General features: G+C 33.2%; 1 protein-coding gene across 1 annotated transcript in view; it reads left to right on the top strand.

Moving 5' to 3' along the window:
• The window catches only part of LOC129963851 (mucin-17-like), a 155,218-nt gene that overhangs the window by 110,574 nt on the left and 22,208 nt on the right, over window positions 1-22,436 (top strand). The window contains exons 3-6 of the mRNA XM_056078427.1: window positions 1,238-1,342; window positions 3,950-4,042; window positions 5,212-5,453; window positions 7,717-21,925. Of these exons, the coding sequence (XP_055934402.1) occupies window positions 1,238-1,342; window positions 3,950-4,042; window positions 5,212-5,453; window positions 7,717-21,925 (14,649 nt within the window). The remainder of the gene's footprint in view (window positions 1-1,237; window positions 1,343-3,949; window positions 4,043-5,211; window positions 5,454-7,716; window positions 21,926-22,436) is intronic.

The raw sequence follows: 22,436 nt of genomic DNA, 5'->3' as shown, positions 1-22,436 counted from the left end.
TCAAAAATGTATTGTAAAGAACCTAAATGATCTATATAGAATATATTCAGATGATATTAGAAATATCAGAAATTATAAATAAAAATCTTTACAAGTAGTTTTTTTTATTAGTGTAAATATTTTGAAAATGTTTTTTTTGAAAACATTGTTGTGAAAAACCAGGTTTCTGAAAGAAAATAATCAAGAGTTCTTTTACTGAATGAGATATAGAGAATACTGAACTGCGTGGGTTCTACATAAATCATTCAAGTTCTGAAAGTCATTCATAATTCTGCCATTTTGGTTCAAAGATTTGAAAAATACCAGAAAAACATAAAATTTTTCGGAAAATTTTGATTTTTGATCTGTATTGTAATTTTACCCAATTGAATTCTTTTAATCATTCGTTTGTAGCTAATCGACACATTTTGATTCTTTTGAAATAAAGAAAAGTATTTTTAAAAAGGATGGGAAAAAATAAAAGAGTTAAACTGGCTTCTTGCTGGTGTGTTTGAATCTGTGATATCTTAATTGATGATTCTGAGCTAATGAATGAATCACACATATAATTTTTATAATATGACTCATTATTTATTTTTCTTTTTTAATTTTTGTACATTTTTCCCGAGACTTAAACACTGTAGAACTCTTGCTTTATGCGCTAAGTCCAAAAAGGCAACAGAATTTACTTGAAAGAATTCCGCAGATGGCGAGAAAACACACACTTACAATTGTATTAATAAAACTTTTATTAAAATTGTACCCATCTACAAATTATAGCAGCTGAATAAGAATGAGGAGACATTTGTTTTCAACCTAAGATCAGTAAGGTAATTAAAAAATTACCGTTAACAACAATACTGTGCTGCCATCTAGTGCTATTCAATCACATTACATATAAAGCCTAACTCGTCAAGTAATAGGATGATATATATGTAGCAGTACCCAATCAGATAGATGTTTCCTTCCAAGAAGCCAAACAAGCAATGCATTTTATGTAATTAATTAAAGAATAAAAATAATGTGTTCATTAATTAAGGAATGAAATCTAGATGGTTTATTAAAATTTATTAAATGCCAATATTAGTCAGATATTATTTCAATGTAATTAGTAATACAAGAAACTGAGCAAGGCTTTTTTGATAATAAAATTAACCATAATCGGGATAAAAGCGAATAAGATGGTTTCGTGTATATAAATTTATTTGGCTTTGTTATCTTTGAATGGTAATAAGAATTGTCTTTTTTTTTAATGCAGAGTGTCCAGATGGCATGCATCGCTGTATGTGTGGTCTTCCCAGGTGTATAGAGAGAAATAAAGTAGGCGATGGCATAAAACATTGTCAAGATGGTTCAGATGAAGGTAAGTCTTGTGTTATGTGGGTTTTAAAGTTTTTGAGAATAATATTCGATAATCAGTAATGGAGCTGAAAATTATATCCCCCTCCTCCCCCCAAGATAAGTAATGCGATTATATTTTTGGTACTTAAGCTAAAATTTGACTGACAGCTAAAGACATTTATTGAAATTTATCATGTTACTTACTAATTCAAGAACCTCTAAAGTGATACCAATGAATAGAAGTTTTAGCGCCCACTTTGCCAATTCTCCCTACATAACTTAGTCTCTGTATTTATACAATTGTTATATACCATTGTAAACTGAATAATGGTTACGTCCTTTTTGTGAAAAACAGAACCTATCTTTCCATCAGAATGTATTGCTCATCTTTCATTTCAGAAACGAGGGATAAAAATGATATAATAATTATGAAATAGAAAATTAGATGACAAAAAACAACAACATATTTCTATAAATATCATATACAAAAGAAAAGAAGAAATATTTTTCAAATTCTAACAACCTGAAATAATTTTGAACTAAATTTAATTTTGGAATTTCAGGGGGAGGGGAGGAGGGAAGAATACAAAACACTATTTGATCGCCCTTGTTTCTCTATCAATATATCTGTGATATTACCTTTTACTGATTGTCATTTCTTATTTACTAAATATCTGAGTATTTACTAAATATGTGAGCGAGTGAGTATCCTTTGAATATAAACCTATATCATCAATTTTATTTTAAAATGTGAAATAAAGCACGGTATATCAGGATGCCAATATTTGTAAAAAAAAAATCTTTGAATAATTATATGCTTACAAATAGGTAAAAAATAATAATAAAAAAAAAACATGTAGTCTTCAAATAAAAGATTTTTATTTTAAACAAGGCTATTTAACTCAACGCAATTAATTATTATTTTATAATTTTCATCTAAATACTTCAAGTGAGTGCACGTTTATATGTAGAGATGTTGTCATTCCAGTTGATAAAATGCATTCAGGAAATCCTCTAATGTTCTTTGACCCTTATGATTCTACTAAACTTCCGGAAATGTAAATAAAATGATTATAAGACTTTAAGGCCGAGCCTATCATAAATGGCATGTATACAGCATTTACAGGCATTCTAATTTCAAACATTACATTAGAAGTTTACACAATTTTTTAGAGGTCAATATTAGCGCAATTTAACCACATATATGAAATTTTAAATAATATTCTGTATTATTAATTAATTAAAATTATGATTACGATAAATACTATTTTTAAAAAAAGCAGCCCATGATTACCCAAAATAATTATGCTGTTAATAAAATATTTTCGCAAACTGTTTGACTACTGTAGTTGAAAAATCACCTGTCATTTAAAAAAAATGCCAAACAATCTGACTATGGTAGTTAAGAAGAAATACACAAACATTTTCGTTACAGTACAATACCTTTTTTTTTTTGCAATTTTTCTTATTGTTAGTTATTATCTATCGCCTGAATGGCGTTGAAGGACTTCTTTAACTGCAAGTCGAAGAATTTAATTGAAAAATATTTCATTTAGCCATTAAAACGTAACAATACAAAAAACAATTCTAGCTATTAAAAAAATTCGATACTTTTAAAGAGAATTCTCATTAAATGTCATAGTGCCATTATCTGCTTTATGCTATAACGAACACTGTCAAGTTAGATATTCATTCATTCATTCATTCATTCATTCATTCATTCATTCATTCATTCATTCATTCCCATAAATATGCCAGATAATATCGGGAAAATTGTTTGACTTGTCTTATATATGACATGTTTAATAGCATTTTATAATATGTTAAATTGATAAATGCAGTGGTAGCTGCACTCTCCAAGATATTATTTTTAAAAAATGTTTTTTTGTTATTTTAAATACTTTTTATTTTTAATAGTTTAAATAATTAAAATTAGTTCTCTTTTCACGCTAAAAGTTCAAAAAATTGAAAATAATCAATATAAGAGAAGAATGAATGAAAGAATGATATCAACATGATGGGGATGTACAAGCTTAGGATTCATTGCAATTTTTCCGTAAAAACGTGTCTGCAGATAAGGAAGGGAAAGGTCGCTATTCTTTCCTTGAATCTTATGGTGAATCTTCAAAGATTTCAGCAACTCAGATATAGCATTTGGCCAGTTATTCCTTCCCATCCAAAGTTAAATTTTCTCCATTTTTTTTTTTTTTTTTGGTATTTTATGGTTTTGGTTCTTTTTTAATATCTGCACAGTACATGATTAACTTTTTTTGATAGAAGTAATTCGTCGATAAAGATACATGAATAATGTTCTTAAATGCAGTTTAGTTTATTGCCATTTAAGCTTTTGGGTTGATTGGAACTACAGATATTTTATAAAACTGTACTGTATTCTGTTGAATTCTTATATTCATGCTGCACTATTTGTTATTGAGTTCACGAACCATCGGTGATTAATAATCAAATATCGGTTTACACTATGTTACGGAATTTAAAAAAAAAAATGTTTGAATGCAGTTCAGTTTTGCACTCTAATAGCGTTAAGAATTCCTTTTAAGATATTATTCGCAATTTCTGCTGTTTGTAATATACATTTTCTGATATTAATTCTAGTACTTTTCTAATGCAGGCGAGGATTCAGGTAACCACCTGTGCCCCGAATCCTTTGGTGGAGAGGATCCATTCGAAGTGGAAATGAAGAAAAGACGAAGGAGAAATCCTCGTAAGAAACTTTATAATTGTTTTAATCAAATAAACACTCTACTGAAAAATACGGTAAGGTAGAAATAGTTAAACACAGTTTGGACTTGATTACTTATATAATCGTAATTATTAAAAGATAATATAACACATATTAAATTGAAATGACAATAGTTTGGCTCATTCAATCTGATTATTTCTAAAAAAATTATTACTTTGCATTTGATATTTAGTAGTTTCTCTGCATCACGAAATTATTTGCTCTTTTTGAATTGCAATTTAAAAACACTTTTTGATATCTCAGCGAAAAATTTAAATTATAAAAACCTCATTAAAAATGATACTTTAAGAGTTTCTTAGGTTTTTGGAAGTTTCCAGGTATCAGGAAAATGAACAAGAAATGGGAAATAGCCTTTAAGAAACTTAATGTTACAATTATTTAAAATGTTATTCAGTTTTCTTACATTCATTTAAATTTCACTAAAATGAAATTCAAGTACTGAAAACTCAGTTAAAATTGTGTTGGTTTTTCTGTTCTATATTTTTGCCTCATCTCATAGTACAAAGGTACTGAACAATGAAATGCATTTTCTATTTCGGCCTCCATTATCATCTTTTTTAGAATTAAAATATAAAGACACTTCACATTTCGACTCACATGAGAAGTTTTCTTGAATATTACTTATTATGAAATAGTTTAGTTCACGAAATAATGTCATCATTGCATTTGGAATGTTCTTCATTTCCAATATATAGTTTCAAATAAGCCATTCGTATGTTTAGTAACGTTAACTTTTAATTTTAAAAGGGAATATTTCTATGTTGTTTTCCTGTAATAATAATTCTGATTTCAAAGATACAAGAAACAAAAATTATGGGATTATATTCATTTTTCTTTAAATGGTCTGCAACAATATATATATATATATATATATATATATATATATATATATATCCTTTTACTGTCGATTGCATTAATTTTTTTTTTCAGATTTTATTTTTTGGTAAGGATTTATTAATTACTAAACATTAACCCATATTGCATCAGCAAATAAATATCAAAAACAATTTTAATGTCAAATCAAATTTAATTAATATATCTTTTAAATATTATAGAGGTACAATTTTGAATCTTTCCTTTCAATCTAATTTTATGAAGTTAAAACAATAACAATTCCCTTTTTTTTTCAGATAATCGGAACGATCCTGTCGTATATCCATCTGGCATCATTTCGGCCTTCATCGGTACAGAAGTGAATGGTGACAGGACCACCTATCACACTACCCAACTGTACAGGACCTACGTGGACGGCAGCTACACCGAAATTCTGCATTCTACTTCTATGATCAGTCCCACTCCGACATTCAACGACGAGCGACGAATGGAATCGACAACGAACGTGCATCGGTTTGGGTCTCTGAATTCTGGAAAGGTAAGAAAATATGTAATCGGCATTAATATTTTTTTCATGAAGAAATGATGATCTTTTTGAACCTTTTGATTTTATTATTCATCCCAGTAAAGATGCGTTTCCATTTTGTATCTTTCCAATACTAATATCTAAAATGCATTTTCCCCCAATGTCAAGATAATTTTGCAAAAGCTGAAAGAAATATTTCATCATTTAGGAGGAAAGGTGGGGATGGATGGTAAACTAAACATGAGAATAAAAGGGGACGGTTCAGAACGAAACAGACACTTATTTTTAAGGATGTTCATCAAAATATTGTATTCTAAATACTCTATTATTCAATACATATATATATATATAGAGAGAGAAGGAGTATAGTGAGAGAAGGAGGGGGGAGGGAGAAGAATATGACTAAGCTTAACTTTTCAAATTATTTTTATGCCTTTCAAATAGAATAGATTTATATTTTTTAAGAACTTATTCATGCTCTTTTTAAGAACTTATACATGCATGCGAAGTTTATGAAATTAAAATGACTTCAAAAATGACAGCATTTCATTCATTACATGAAATAGTTTTGAAGTACTTTTCTGTTCTGAGTAGCTTCATAGAAATGTTGCGCATCAAAAAGAAAATTCTAGAGTTAGTAAGAAATGTAAATCAATCGAAACAGAAGTTTGATAATGTTACCGTTTTATTACGTTTGCGGGAGCATATAGTGATGCGAGAAATTTTAGCTTTTTAAATTATAAAGTAAGCAAACGAATTGTGCAGTCAAAAAATAAAGTTTTATATATTTGTTTTTCTTTCATTTATAATGATATTTTAGAAATATATTTGATTTAATAATAATCTTTGTTGTATTTTAAAATTATAAGAATATTTTTACTTTATTGACTATTTGAAGCTGTTTAGGCTTGTTCGGTCTCATACAGATCTTACTCTTTTTCAAGATTGTATAAATTATTTTTTTAATGGCACATGGACACAGCTTATATTTAAAGACTGAGGAAGGTAGCAACATTATCTACATTCTCAATCTTTGATTTACTCTTATCAAATCAACGATCATATTTTTTATAATTTAAATCCACTTCTGGCTCTTAAAATAATTTTCGACATAACATTTGAGTTTTTAAAATGTATTGATGGCACAATCTCAAAGGCTTATGAATTGCTTGGATTTCTAAAATGTAAAAATAAAGAATTTTCTAATGAACTGGCTTCGAGGGCTGGTTATTTCAGTGTTACCCAATGCTTAATGAATATTGCAGTCTTTATCTTATCTTAAAAATAAAATCGAAATCTTTGAGCAAGTACAATGCGTTAAATTTATGCACTATTTGTTTTGTAAAAAGAGATAATTTTTATACATAAGATAAACGCAATGTGTTTGACATTCCTTGCTTGAAATTCAGACCTTGCTTGAGATTGGCCTGTATTTTTATATAGTCATCAAAATAGGATTGATTGCGGTGACATACTAAGTTCTATACAATTTACTGTACCAGCCAGAACATTAATAGTCAACCACTTATTTAAGAATGCATTTTTCAAATCTAATTACATAAATTTTATGAAATATTCATCAAAATTTTTTAGTGTTTTTAAAATCAAATATCTACCATTTTTATATTCCGAATATGTTTTTACAATTTTGGAAATTGAATTAATTAAACTCTTAAATTTTTAAACATTTTTTTAAACAAGATATCTTTTAACTTAAAGTGCTTACTGTTTTAAATTTAAGCCCTTTTTTGTTTTTGTTTTTTATGTTCAAGAACTTACTTTTTTTAACTTTAATATTTTTTTTATCACGTTCTTTTTTTTAATCCTTGTTGTTTTAATATTTTTAAGGCTAATTATTTTATATGTTTTAATACTAAATATATTTAGCTTTGCAATTTACATATTTAATTTTTTTGAGGTTCAAAATTTGCAACTTCTTGATTTTTAGTAAGCTTTTTAATCTTATCTAAAAAAATCATAATCGACCGCATCACATATTCCAATACTTGTAATTCACTATCTATTGATTTTATTTTCTGCATTTTCAATGTTCATTTAATAACGCACTCAGTTGATTAAATTTTCTGTACCTTGCATTTTCTTTTATATAAGTATATTAATCAATGAGAAATGTTTGCCTAATATAGGATATAAAAATGGCTTTGTATATAATAAATAAATTAATATTTTCTCTATAAGTAATTAAATTAAATAGTTTTTATAATATGTATTTCAGTATCGATATTCAATTAATTTGAACATTTGTTATGCACAGGTGTACCTCACAGCTGTAAATGAACCTCGATCATCAATAAGCAATTTAGAATCTGATTCTGGGATCGAAGTTTCTGGAACTTTTCTTCCACCTGCCGGACTCATGTCAACGAAACACTTTGGATTAGATATTTCTGCTAAAACAATCGGGACTTTATATCCAGCAAAAAGCGATTCATCGATCATCGTCGTTACAGGAACTGCTGGTACTTTTGTCCAAAGAGGCCCCACAGCTGACATGACGTATCCAGTTTTCACTGGTTCATATATCAGTGGTTTAGAAAATCCTACAACATACAAGTTTTTCTTTGGAAACCGTCCGCTTACATCTGATGTAAGAGTAATATTACCCACAGCATCTGCAAATGTCTTTGAATCCACTGAAAGATATGAAGCAGAAGAAAGTGGACTTCAGGGTTCAATTAGTAGGAGAAATGACGTAATTGAAGATTCTTTAAATGATGCAAATGTGAATGGAGATTTTCCAGGACCTTTCTATGTTCCTTCAAATAAAAGTGAAGAATATTACCAAAGTCTACCTACAATGCGACCAGATGTAAAACCTGTAGCAGTCACTCGTTACGTTCAACCATCAGCTTATCCAGAAACAGAAGAGGCAGTTTTAGCTGTTGCAGATGGAAACACTATTGGAGTAGTAGGAACAATCAGAAGGCCAAATAAGGAAACCACTCTTAGAGGTCATGAGGGATATCACAGACAAGGTCGACTTTATAATCCAAGTGCTACTGGTCGAAGAGTAGGACAAGGTGGTGCTACAATCATAACAGATCAGTTCTTTTTCCCCGGGCACAGAGTAGAAACTTCAGTGGTGGGAGATACTTCGGTAGCTTACAACAGAGATATCAGCAATGCCTTTTACAATGTTGACGGATTCAGCGTTCAAGATCAACTGCGAAGGTTTGTAAAGCCATCTGTAGTTAAAGATAAGCGCCTTACAAGAACTGTTGGATTATATGGTCCAATATATGAAGTAGACGATCTCAGTCTTTCACATAGTACTTCCAAATCATCAAGCGAGGCAAATCTTAAAGTAGTATCATCGACTGAGAACGAATCGAATGATGAAGACTTTACCACTACATTATATGGATTCGCTGAATTCAGTACGAGGATATCAGGAACACATTACATATTTCTTCCAGCTTCCACTAGGCCTCGGACATTTACACCTCGAGTAACAAGAACTAGTTTTTCAAGTGGCGTATCAATTCCACCAAAAAATCCAAATGCATCCAACAAAGATAACCCCGAAGCCTTTTTTCGAAAGCCGTTATTTGGTACTGAAACCAGAGAATTCATATCACAAAAATCAATGTTTACCTCAACAGTTAAAGAACCAGTTGAAATTCAAAAAACTATGTTCACATCTACAGTTATGACAAAACAACCAGATGATCGAAGCAGAGCAAGAAAGGTTGATAGTACGGTCGATACTGTAATAGCAGAAACATTGCCTTTAGACTTAGCGACAGTCTATACAAGTGCTAATGAAAGAACTGCATCAGTTAATGATGGACGTCTTTTCTTAAATCTTCAATCTATGAAAAAACACAGTATGCTAAACGATAATTCTCTGACTCTAGATATCAGTGAAATTGTAGATAGCGTTGAAGGAACAGACGAAAATATTGAACCAGCGCATCCTACAGGTCTGGTTAGTTCTATCACAGGTACTGAGATATACGATGGAACAACTACGCATTGGACAACCTTGATATTCGGAACATATATCGATAATACATATGCACACGTCATCGAAAGTACTTCAAGCATTTTCTTCACTGTTTCAAAAACCGCAAGTCCCGAAGAAACATTGCTAACAGAAAGTGAAACATCAGAAAACAGATTCACAAGCTCATTCCCTGAAGAAACTTTTTCGCCAACAAATTTGGAATCATCAACTGAAAATAAAATAGAAATTTTATCATCTTTATCAGATTTATCCTCTATGGCAATGAACTCCAAATCTAAATCTGAAGATTCAATTTCTGCTACACCGAAATTAGAAATTCTAACTTCAGGTTTCATTTTACCAGGTCTTCGAAGCATTTATAATGAAGACAGTATAAAAGTGGAATCCTCAGAGACAATCACTTCTGGAAGTTCTGTCCATTTGTTAAGTGAAATCTCATCAACTGATATTTCTCCTGGAGTTGTTTATGTAGATGAAAAAGAAACAACTCTTTCACATAATTTGGAGAAAACTGAAGATGATGCAATACATATTCTTACAGATGGCTTTATACTACCAGATGCTCCTCAGCCTACTTTATCGTCGAGTCTACTGAATACAGAGGAGATAAGTAGAGAACCTAAAGATCTTAAATCACTGACTACAGATGATTTACTGGAAATAGTGAATCGTAAAATTTCTGAAATTTCATCAAGCTCCGACAAAGAAGGCAATAATGCTGAGAGCTCTGTCTCAACTACAGACGCGGAAGTAGTAACAGCTAATGAGTACACAAGTACAACTTCAATGGAATTTTATAACGAAAATGGGCCCAGAGAAAAAGAAACATCATCAAGTCTAGTACTTTTGACAGGTGATTTCATTTTACCTAGCATGACTACTGAATACGAAACTGAAGTAAGCACAGAAGATAAATCTATTTCTAGTACAATAACAGGAGACTTCATATTACCATCGACATCTAATTTAAATGAAAATTTGTATTCCGCAGAAGAAACAAATTCCACTCCAGAATCTTTAAGTATTTTAACTGATGGTTTTATACTTCCTGGAGTAGCGCAGAGCTTCAATAGTCCACAATCACAGTCATCTACCATCAATGTCTTACCCTCATCTGCTTTATTGACTGCCGATAATTTCTTAACAGAAGACGAAGATGATAAAAATGAACTTGCAGGTGGTCGTAGTGCAGGAAATGAAGAAAAAACAATTATTTTAGATGCAGACATAAAACCGTCAAAGAGTATTGTGCCTTCAGATGAAAAAGAAGAAGTCCCAAATGATCTGTCAGAAAATGAGAACAACAGATCAGGAAAAGCATTAAATATTGCTTTCCTTTCAACTGAAAATCCGAATGCTGAAGAAATATTACCATCTATATCTTTTCCAGTAACATATTTTACTACATCAACTTATTTTACGACATATCTAGCTGAAGGGAAACGAATTATTACGAGTAGAAAAGAAACCCTTTCAAATGTATACACCAACAGTGAGCAACTTAAATTAGCAAAATTAAATCCAACAGAAACGATAATTATGCCTCAGATTCAACCTACTAAATCTATTGATCCTTCAGATGACCTTACAACTTTTACCTACTTTACGACATATTACAAAGATGGTTCTAAAGTTGTTTCTTCGAATGTTGAAACTAAGAGTGATATTTTTGGTGAGACTTCAACCTCGATGCCAGAACTTGAATCTTCATTAACTGTACTGACTTACCCTACTACTTATTACACTACATTGACTTATTTTACTACACTTGTTCAAGATGGTTCTACAAAAATTGTAAGTAATGAAGCAGTGATATCGAATGTTATTTCGCCATTATCAGGAAAAAGCTCCAAACCAGAATCAATTTCCATCACAGAAACAGTGCCTCTTACAATATACCCAAACAATGTGACCCCGACAACTTACTTCACGACTTTTACATATTTCACCACTTTTCATAAAGATGGCACCACTTCCGTAAGTACTAATTATAAAACAATAAGTAATGTATTGTATGGTACTGAATCTATAGCAAGTACTCCAACGACAGACGTTCATGAAATAACAAGTACTGACAGCAACTTTGTAGGAAAATCAAAATTAGCAACATACTTTACAACTTACACTTATTATACAACTTATTTAAGAGATGGTAACCCTGTTGTGTCTAGCAGAGAAGAAATAATATCTAATGTTAGAGCAATTGAGGCAACAAGTACTCCCGTTTTAACATCTGAAAGTAAAGAAATTACATCTAGCCCAATAGTGACAACGTTTTACACAACTTACACCTATTATACAACGCTTCTTAAAGATGGTACGACAACTGTGAGCACGAGGAAGGAAACAGTTTCAAATATCTTAGGTAAACACACAACAGCATCAAACCTTCCAGTAATTACTCGAACAGATTCTCCAACAATAATAGTATCTGCACCTACAGTGAAAACTTACTTTACGACTTATACTTACTATACAACTTACCTACGTGACGGTAGCTCAGTTATTTCCACTAGAGAGGATACAATCACAAATTTAATCACTGAAAATCCTGCTACTGTAACCATATCAACTCCTATAGTACCATCTAGAAGTTTTACTACATATTATACGACTTTGTCTTCTTATTATACATTATTTAATGGAGGTACTCGTTCTGTAAGTACAGTATACAGCACACTGACGGACGTTGTTGCATTAGAAACAACATCACCAGATCTCAAATCAACAATCAGAGAAAGTCCAGTTCTTACAGCACATTATTCAACTAATAGCATTTTATCCACCATTTTGAATTCTGGTGAACACGAGGTGTCGGAGAAAAAAGATGTTCCAAATAAAGTTACAATTCTTGAAAATGGCAATAAACCTGCAACGATAGTGCATGCTGTAACACCAATTTTGCCATCTGATAAGTATGATATTCAACCAACTGTTGCGATAACAAACACATATTATACTACATATACTTTTTTCACTACATATTTGTCTCGAGGACAACCATCTGTATCAACTAGACTGGAAACAGTTACTAATTACGTCACTGAAAGCATTTTTCAAAGTCGAACAATTTTTCCAGACGACTCCTTGAGCTCTACATTGTCAACTATTCAAAGTTCTTCAATATCAATCCATGGTTCTGTTGATTCATCTCCTAATCCTGAAGAACATTTCGTAACCAGTAACAATGCACCCATAACTCACTATACTACGTACACGTTCTTCACAACTCTATTATCAGAAGGAACCTCAGTTTTACAATCACGGACTCATGTTGTATCTAACGTAATTAATAATGCAGCTACGAAAAAAGATATTGAAGCTTCATCTACTAGCAATGTTCCAATCACCTCTACAAAATCATTACCTATAGCTACTTCATTGAATACAGTATATACTACTTTTACATATTATACAACAGTGTTTTCAAATGAATCTCCGATCATCAATACCCGATATGAGACTTCAACTAATGTAATTACAATTGCTGCCACTCCCACAGCAACAGAAAAATTTATGAAAACAACTTCAGATCTGGAAGCAGCTGAAGGAGAATTGTATGAGAAAAGAGTTCACCCAACACCAGTAATTACTTATTACACAACTCATACTTATGCTCAAACAAGCATTGATTCAGATGGTAGAACTAACTTTATTACACGAGAAGTAGTTGCATCTGCAACAGTTAAAGACGATCTTAATGGTATGAACAATCTGATACATTCTAACACCCAGTCATGCTGCTCACTTTCAACAAGATATCCTTATACTTTTTATACAACTTATACTTATTATACAACACGATATCATGGCGATAAACCCATTATCAATACACGGTATGAGACTCTTACAAATGTTATAAAAGCTCCGATTCAAAATTCAGCTACCATAATATCTTCAGATGAAACTGTCAAGAAGTACTCGATAACAAGCACTTATCCAACAATATTATCTACGAAGAACGCTGCTTCAACTCGAATACTTCCTACTCCCAGTTCTGACTATGAGCCTGCTTCTCCAAGAGTTAAAATTTCAGATGTTGTTAAAAGTCATAGAATTCATAATGAAACTGAATCATCAACCTCTAATCCAAAATATGAACTAGAAATAAGAATTCTCAATGAAATAGACAATAGTCCGTCACCGATTGTAGTTGAAATAAGCTCGAATACTAGTGATGAGAATGTTAAAGTAAAAGAAGAAGAAACCACTGATTCAAGTCTCTCCAGTGATTCTAGCAATTTTTCAGAAAGCACGACTATGATGCTAGAAAAGTCAGAATTATATAAAACGACGAATACAGAAACTTCGACCACAGAAGAAGGAACCACAAATAATTCTATAAATGATATTTCAGTGACAACTGAGTCATCAGATCATATCAATATTAAAAATGAAACAGAATTTCTGAATACAACAGAAGGATCAGAAGATATTGAAATTACCACCAAAGTTACACCAGTTGAAATAACAACTACTGTTGAAATACCAAAGCGGGGAATATTCTCTAGAAGAAGAAATAGACCTACTTATAGACCAAGACCATCATTTCGCTCTGCGACTTCATCAACATCCTCCCCGTCAACCAAAGCTACAGAGAAAACAACTACCACACGAACTCCCTTATCGTTTAATAGACGAAATTCAACCAGACTTTCATACCGCAGACCAAGTCTTGCTCCCAGGCCGAATCCTTTGCAAAGGATTAGACCTGTGAGACCTTCCTTGACAACTCCTGCTTCTACATCAAATGAGGAGACAGCTAAAAGAAGACGTAGATCTATTAATAGATCGCAGTCGGAATTTTCTATTAAACCTCTTACCAGGAAGTTAATGTCTGCAAACCACGAAGAAACTTTTGATGGAATATCAAAGCATAATGATTTGATTTCGAGTGGAAGTAATTCCTCTCCCGATGGAAAAAATCAAGAACATCAGTTGGGACTCATCCGTACAATGGAATCTAAAGTGATAAATAACGGAGTAACAACAGTCTATGGAACAGAAATTCATGGTACATTTATCAATGGGGTATACGCTCAAGTAGCACAAACCAAAGTGAGAATACATACAGATACATCAAATGAAATTGATAAAACGCCAATTAATGCTACACCATCTTTAAACTCATTTAGAAATACTGAAACTCATATCAACAAAGTTGGCTTAGTTTCCTCTAAATTAAGTACAGCAGTGAAGGATGGTGTTACAACAGTTTATACCACAAACATTTATGGTACATATATCGGAGAAGTGTATGCGCATTTAGCTCAGACAACATCGAATGTTATTCAACCAACTGCTACAACACAAAATCCATATCCAACGGGACTGGTATCTTCAGTCACACGATCTGAAGATAATTTTGGTACCATTACGCTCTGGACGACGCAAATTTACGGTACATATGTAAACAATTATTACGCACACATTGCTTCAACACATTCTAATGTGTTTGTAAACCCGAAACCGTCTCTAGCAGTGCAACCACTTTCCTCATTTCAAAATAATTTATTCACAGAATCATCATTTAAGACACCAACGCCCACAGCCAGATCTATTGATGCAACTAAAACTTACAAAACAGGTTTGCTGTCTTCCATAGTTTCAGAAGAAGAGAGGGATGGTACTACAACTCAATACGTCACCAATATATATGGTACTTATATAGGTGAGCATTACGCAAAGCATGCAAAAACAACATCTAAAATCATTGCCCCAACAAGCACAGAGAGCTCGAGATCAGTTGGCCTTATATCAACTATTGTAAGTAGTGTGGTGAATCAAAATATAGTAACACTTTATAAAACTGAAATATTTGGTACATACTTAGGTCAACACTATGCTCAATTAGCCAGAACTTCAACGGAATATAAATTTCTTACTTCTGAAACACAACAGCCTACAGCTACGCCAATTAAGCAGAAAACAGGATTCCTGTCTTCTAGTACTGTTAGTAGCGAAATAAATTCTGGAACAACAACGATGCACATTAATGAAATTTACGGAACTTATATTGGTAATGCATATGCTCATGTAGCAAAATCTACATCAAAAGTAATACAGCCAACACAAGTTGAAAACAAAGGACAAGTTTTACCGAGCACAGAAAACTTACAAAAAACTGGCCTGATTTCTTCAAGCGTCAAAACAGAAGTAAATGACGGTACAACAACTTTGCATATTTCAGAAGTCCATGGTACTTATGTTGGAAACTATTATGCCCACGTAGCAAGAAGAACATCCACTGTTCTACCTTTCTCTCCTTCACCCACCACGTCTGTTGAACCATTACCATCATCAACTACAAATGCTAAATCAGAAGGTTTAATATCATCAGAAATAAGGACAGAAGTTAACCAAGGAACAACAACATTACACACAAGAGAAATTCACGGTACCTTCATAAATGGATTTTACGCACATGTTGCTCGTAGTACATCTAATGTAATCACTCCAACACCAACGTCATCGACTCCAAATACTGGTTTGATTTCTGTGATTACGAACAGCGAAATTAATAACGGTATATTAACTTTGCATACTACAGAAATTTATGGCACACGAATTAATGGATTTTATGCACATATAGCTCGAAGTACGTCGAATATTGTTACAAGTACTGCTGCAATTGAGACATCAAGTAAAATATTGGGTGTGATATCTGCTACTACGTTAACGGAAATAAACAATGGTGATACTACTCTACATAGAACGAGTGTGATTGGAACAGAAATTGATGGTGTGTACGTGCAATCGGTAAAAAAGACTTCTTCTGTCATTTATGCTTCTCGGTTATACCCCGAAGCTATCACAAAAACTTTATTTGAAACAGAATCGAAAGCTATATTATTGGGTGGAACAGCAAAAGATGATCTAGACACGGCTAGAGTAAATGAGTTAGGCAATGGCAATCAATTTGCTTCCTTAATAGATGACGGTGATTTAGAAATTAAATCACCACTAAATTCTGGTATAGATCTGCTAAGTCCTTCTTTGAATTCGGAAATCACAACTCTAGAAAATAGTAGCGAAATTACTCTGACTTCAGAGGTTTCATCTATCGAAACTTATTTATCAACAAAAATAATGGAAAGCTCATTGCCTGAAATTACTACAACCGAATCTGTTATTAGTACCACTGCATCAACTTTGCCGCTGAAAGACTCTGTAACAGAGAGTAATCTCCAGAGTATAACAACTGAGAAAACAACAAAATCTTCACGACCAGAGGATGACGAATACTATAATGATTACAATGATAACAAAACATTTAATGACAAAGAATCTGTTACATCAAAACCTAATAGTCAAGAGCAAACTTCTCCTCGGAAAAACAAAACGCCACCGTTATCTTCGTCAAGAACCTCAGATTCAAATAATGAATATGATGATTATGAGTTTGATAATGATTATGATGAATTCGGCGAGAAGAAGCGAAATCGAAAAGTAACTCCAAGTTTATCGTCTTCGCGTTTTAAGAATACAAGACAATCCAAAAGAAAGACTGATGCATACAATGATCAAGATTATGAAAATTATGATGATTACGATTATCATGAAGATGAATCAAGTTCAATTAAAGCAACTAAAACAACTTCTGAAGTTTCATCATCAAAAGAAACACCTTCATCTTCAATAAGGATTAGACCATTTACAGGCAGAGGACGACCTACTTTCACCACAACGACAAGATCTTCCACAAAGGCGTCATATACAATTCAATTTAGGAGGCCAAGTCGTACACGGAACTCTAGAGCGTTTGGGCATAGATCTGACAGCGAAAATGATTTTGATGACGAGTTGAATTCGGAAGATGAGGAAGGGGATATTGAAGCTAGTGAAGCCGTAGTAACAACAGCAACACCGCAAGTGATATCCTTTAGTAGAAGAAAGCCATTTGGAGGAAGCAGGTTTCAACCCCCTTCAAGAAATACTCCATCTACAACAACTTCTAGACCTTTATCAATCGGTCGAAATCGACGGCCATTTGGTAGGTCTACTTCAGCAAGTCCATCTCCAACTCCGTCTGTAAAAGATAATGATCCTGATTATGAAGAAAACACGACTGAAGATGATGATTTTGATGATTATGACGAAATATCCGAAAAGAAGGATGCTAACAGAAATCGAAATTTCCGGTCTACTCGCAGACCACCATCAAGAGTTTCAAGATTTGGTGAAAGACGGAGTGCTTCAAATAAAAGAGGATCTTTCCGACATAGGGAAGAAGAAGAAACTGAAAATGATGACTTTGATTCCACAACTCCGAACTACAGAAATTCTAGAAACAGAATCAATCAGAGAAAGCCTTCGAGAGGGCGATACAACAGAAATAATTCTCAATCTTTAAAAGCTTCTTTTAACTCGGTTAGTAGAGACGAAGATGATGATTCACAATCCCTTCAACCTATCAATCGTCTTCGCAACAATAACCGCAATAGAAGACCGTCATATAATCCAAGAACTAAAAGACTTTCAAAAACAGCATCTGAAACACAAACTATTAAGAAACCATATTTAACTGTTACTTCTGTTGTTACAACTGTAAAAACTTTGCCAATATATCATGGATTTAGAACTTCGTATGCTACTCTTACAACAACTGCACTTGATACAAGTATTATTCACCCAACGCAATATTCGGAAGTAATTAGCGATGATATAACAAAAACTGTCTTTTATACAAAGACAGGATATCCAGATGGTATAGAGAATCTACATACAACAATCACAGAAGTCGTTGTAACAACCACTTCTTTAGAATCAGTGAAATTAGTTCCCATAAAAATTGGATTTAGTACCAGAACGGATACTATAACAGATATTCAAGTTCTTACTACTTTATCAACTCTTCTTAGCGTATTAACTCCCGATACACCTCAACCTACGGCATTTCCTCAACAATTTCAACCAAATTTCTACCCTCAACTCGGACCTCAAAATCCAGATTTTGGACTTGTAGCTTCAGCTAATTCATTTGTCACTACCCAGATAGTTACTTCAACCACTGTGGTTCCAATTATTTTGCGAGGAAGAACAATCCTAAGCACATTAACTACAACTTCAACTGCTGAATCTACTGTAGTTCAAACTGTCCAGGTGCCTCAAGTACCTCAACCTCAACCTAACTTTATACCACAACCGTACTTTGCTTTCCAACCTCTGACAACTTTGCTCACACTTTATGTGACAGGTGAACATGGAGAGTTGAAACCTGTTGTTACTACTGTTACGGTTCCTCTATACCAACAACCTGTTTTCCACACTAAAGTTGCTCGAAGTTTGCAACAGAGTCTACCTTCAGAACATACTCTAAAAACTGCCGACATTATGGATATCCAACTAATGTCTTCATTGGGAAGAGGGTCTGACAGAGATGTGGACATTGACACACATTACGATCAATTATTGAGTTCTGGATTAGAAGAAATTAATGATTTGGGAGAAATTCAAAGTACTAGTCTCAAAACAGAGCCGTTAGACAGCACTCGAATTTCAAATACTCCTCCTGGCATTATTTCTTATGACGTAACGACAATATCTAAAGGGCCACTGACAGAAATATATGAACAAAAAGTCACAGTCAATCTAGATACAGATGAAAGTAAGTTAAAACATAATGAAATTGAAAGAAGTAAGGAATTATATGGATTGGAATCACGGTATAGCTTTCGCAAACTTCAACAATTTATTGAAGAGGAGCCTATATTTAGACCACAAAGAGATTTTACCAGATTGCGAAGACCTCCGGCAAATATTGTTTTGGCAACTGCAGCTGAACGTAGACCTGAAGTTCGACCCACAGAACGAATACCTCCAAGACCACGCTCGAGTCCTCCAAACAGACGTCCTCCCTCTGAAACCATTGATAATGATTTTTCGGGTATTCCTAGGAACGAATTTCAAGGATCTTTTGCACGCAGACCAGTTCGGAGACCAGTCACTAATAATTTCAGGCCTATCAATGAAAGGCGTCCTTTCACTCCATCTAATTTAGACAATGAATTAAGAGACAATCCAATTCCTATAGTACCTAGTCAGCCATCATCTGTTTTAGATGACGTTGAGAAAATTCAAGATTTGTTAGGTTCACTTGAAAAAGAGAACAGAAACTTCAATTCATTTAACGGATTTGTTGGTTCTCCGACTGAAAGTGAAGTATCCAATGGTTTTAGACCTTTGAACAATCCTCCAGGACTAAGACGTGGACCGGGTCCTTCTGTTGATGATGGTCCCGCTCCTGTACCGCCTGGATTCAGCGTCAGACCAAGACGTCTAAGAGTCACTAGACCAGTTAACCCAGAAGATACTTTAAACACCGGCGTGAGAAGAGTAACTCGAATAAGATCACCCATCATAGAAGCATCTTCTGTAAATATAGAAAATGAAATAAAACCATCTATGGATTTCATTTCTAAAGACTCAGTTACAGCAGATGAAAGCAAAGACGATGCTTTAGAAGATAATACTCATAATATACCATATGATGCTTCATCTCCAGTAGTAGAAGAAACTCTTAATATTGCTGGTGAAAACATAGCTAGTCGCCGAACAGTTATTAAAAGACTGAAACCATCTTTCGTTCCTGGCGATGGTAGTGGTCCAAGACGTCCTCTCGTTGTTCGAAGGACAAAAGTAAATGAAAATTTACCTTCTTCTATCACTACAGAATCAATTGAGGAAGTTATTGAACCAACTCCCAGTTCAGTCGTTCTAGAAGAAAGTTCAGATACTGGAGCGGATAAAATAGCAACTAACACAGATAATTTGAACACTCCCGATGCAGTCGATCCACTTAAGCCCCCAGTAAAGAAAGTTATTCGACTGAGAAAGCCAGAAAATGGTGAAACTTTACAAACTGGTGCCAGAAGACGTATTGTAGTAAGCAGGAGACCTGGAAACAGTGATTCTGCACCTTTCGCCCAAGGAAGAGGACCAGCGTCTGATAATAATTTGATAGCTGAAAAGCTGCATAATAGTGAGAACGACTTAGATGGGTTTAATAGAATAGATCCTATTCCAAATAGCCGAAGTATCGATACCCTTAGCTTATTATCAATCTATGCTACGAAAACATATCCGATAACATATTTTACAACTTTAACATATTTCACTACTTTCCTACATGGACCAGATGTAAATTATGCAAGTAGAGAAGCGACCTTTTCAAATGTTATTGATCAAACCCTTAATCCAAATCTAGTCAAAATATTTAAATCTAACAATGGACGAATTTCACCCACAAATGGTGAAAGTGTTATTCACCTTGCTTCAAGGACATTAGGAGATACCACTACAATAGTTAACTTAGCATCACAGCAGAATATATACAATAGTGAAGTTTATCGAGATTTAAATAATTTCGCATTAATAAGTGAAATGACACGCCCAGTTATCACAACAGTCATAAAGCCTACTCGTACTCAGAACCCAGTTTCTTTGAGTCGAACACCTATTAACGCTATCGCTTCTTTACCTAAAACATATTTAACTCTATTTACTTATTTTTACACATTTTTTGATGGTACAAATACAAGAGAATCTACTAGAGCAGAAACGATGACAAATGTTGCTTCAGATCCTTTGGCATACCTTACTGAAAGTATAGGAACTTCGATTGACGCAAATGGTCACTTAATCTTAGGGTCAGAAACTAGAACTCTCCATCTTGGCTCACGTGAAGTAGAAGGCACTACGACGGAAGTTAATTTAGGATTGAAAACATTGATAAAAATCGATGGTGTTAGAAACGTTATTTTGGAACCAACACAGCAATTTCAATACATCACACCATCCAGAACTTCATATCCCGATGTGGCATCTTCTACGGTCGATACTTTTGAATCACCAAAATCAGTGGTGCTTGATTCATCTTATTCTTCAGCTAATGATCTTTATGATACAAGTCAGCAATCCACTACTTCAGAAACAACACCGTTATACAGTAGCGAATTTGATGAAGCTTCAAATATTGTAGGAGTCCCAAGATCAGTTGTGAAAGTAACATCTGTGATCCATAAACCAACAGGACCTTTGAGAAGTGGAGTTTTTGAGCCCAGACCAGGAGTGAGAGTTCGAGTACGCCCAGTTGTATCACGACGATTAGTACCAAGCGACTTAGCATCATCTTTTGATATTTCGTTCGATACTAATGATTTATCGACCGAGAATCCATACGAGCCACTAGCATCACCTCATTATATACCACCTGGCATTCATATGAGCGTGATGTCAACTCCAGTGCTTGAAGATGCATTTGTCACAACTATGTTGCTCCCATCCGAAGGTCTTGGAAACGATAACGAAATAGCATCTGGTTCTGTTGAAGTTGATCCTTCATCTGATGGCGTCGTCGCACCTACTAGGAAGAAGTTAAAGGTTACTGTTAGAAGACCTCAAAGTGAGAGTATCAGCAGAACTCACACAAGATTTGTTCTTCCATCTCGTTTCGAGATCACCAGCAGGCCAAGGTTCTATGTGGTTACTAGAACAGGTAAATAAATATGTGTCTTTAAATTTCTCTGTGCATCTTTAATAAAAAAAAAAATGTTAGTAGGAAGCTCATAATCATATAAACTTGACTTGATCGCTTGACAAAAGTTATGAATTATCAGTCACCTTATACTATATTCAATATTATATTATATCATATTAAAATAAGTATACAATTCAAATTAATAAGTATTATATTCAAATTAAGAACGAGTCCTTAACTGAAAATCAACTATTTTTTTCTGCATTTTAAATTTAACTCAAGGTTTAAATTTAGTTTATAACAGTGTCTTCATAAAAAGTTTTTTTGATTGGTCAAAATGATTCCATTGTTTTCATTTTTAAATTTAGATGGCTAACTGAATTTTCTTCAAAAAAAAAGCTGTAAGGAAAAAAAATATTTAAAAATTGTAAAAAAAATTCGAAAATTTGTAAAATGTTGTACTACTGCGTGAGAAAAATCTAAATGATTTGCTTTGTTTTGAAAATATGTTTTTTTCCAAATTCATTTA

This window comes from Argiope bruennichi, chromosome 3, assembly GCF_947563725.1.
Source record: "Argiope bruennichi chromosome 3, qqArgBrue1.1, whole genome shotgun sequence".
Lineage (NCBI taxonomy): Eukaryota > Metazoa > Arthropoda > Arachnida > Araneae > Araneidae > Argiope > Argiope bruennichi.
This window is presented reverse-complemented; position numbering and strand designations above follow the sequence as displayed.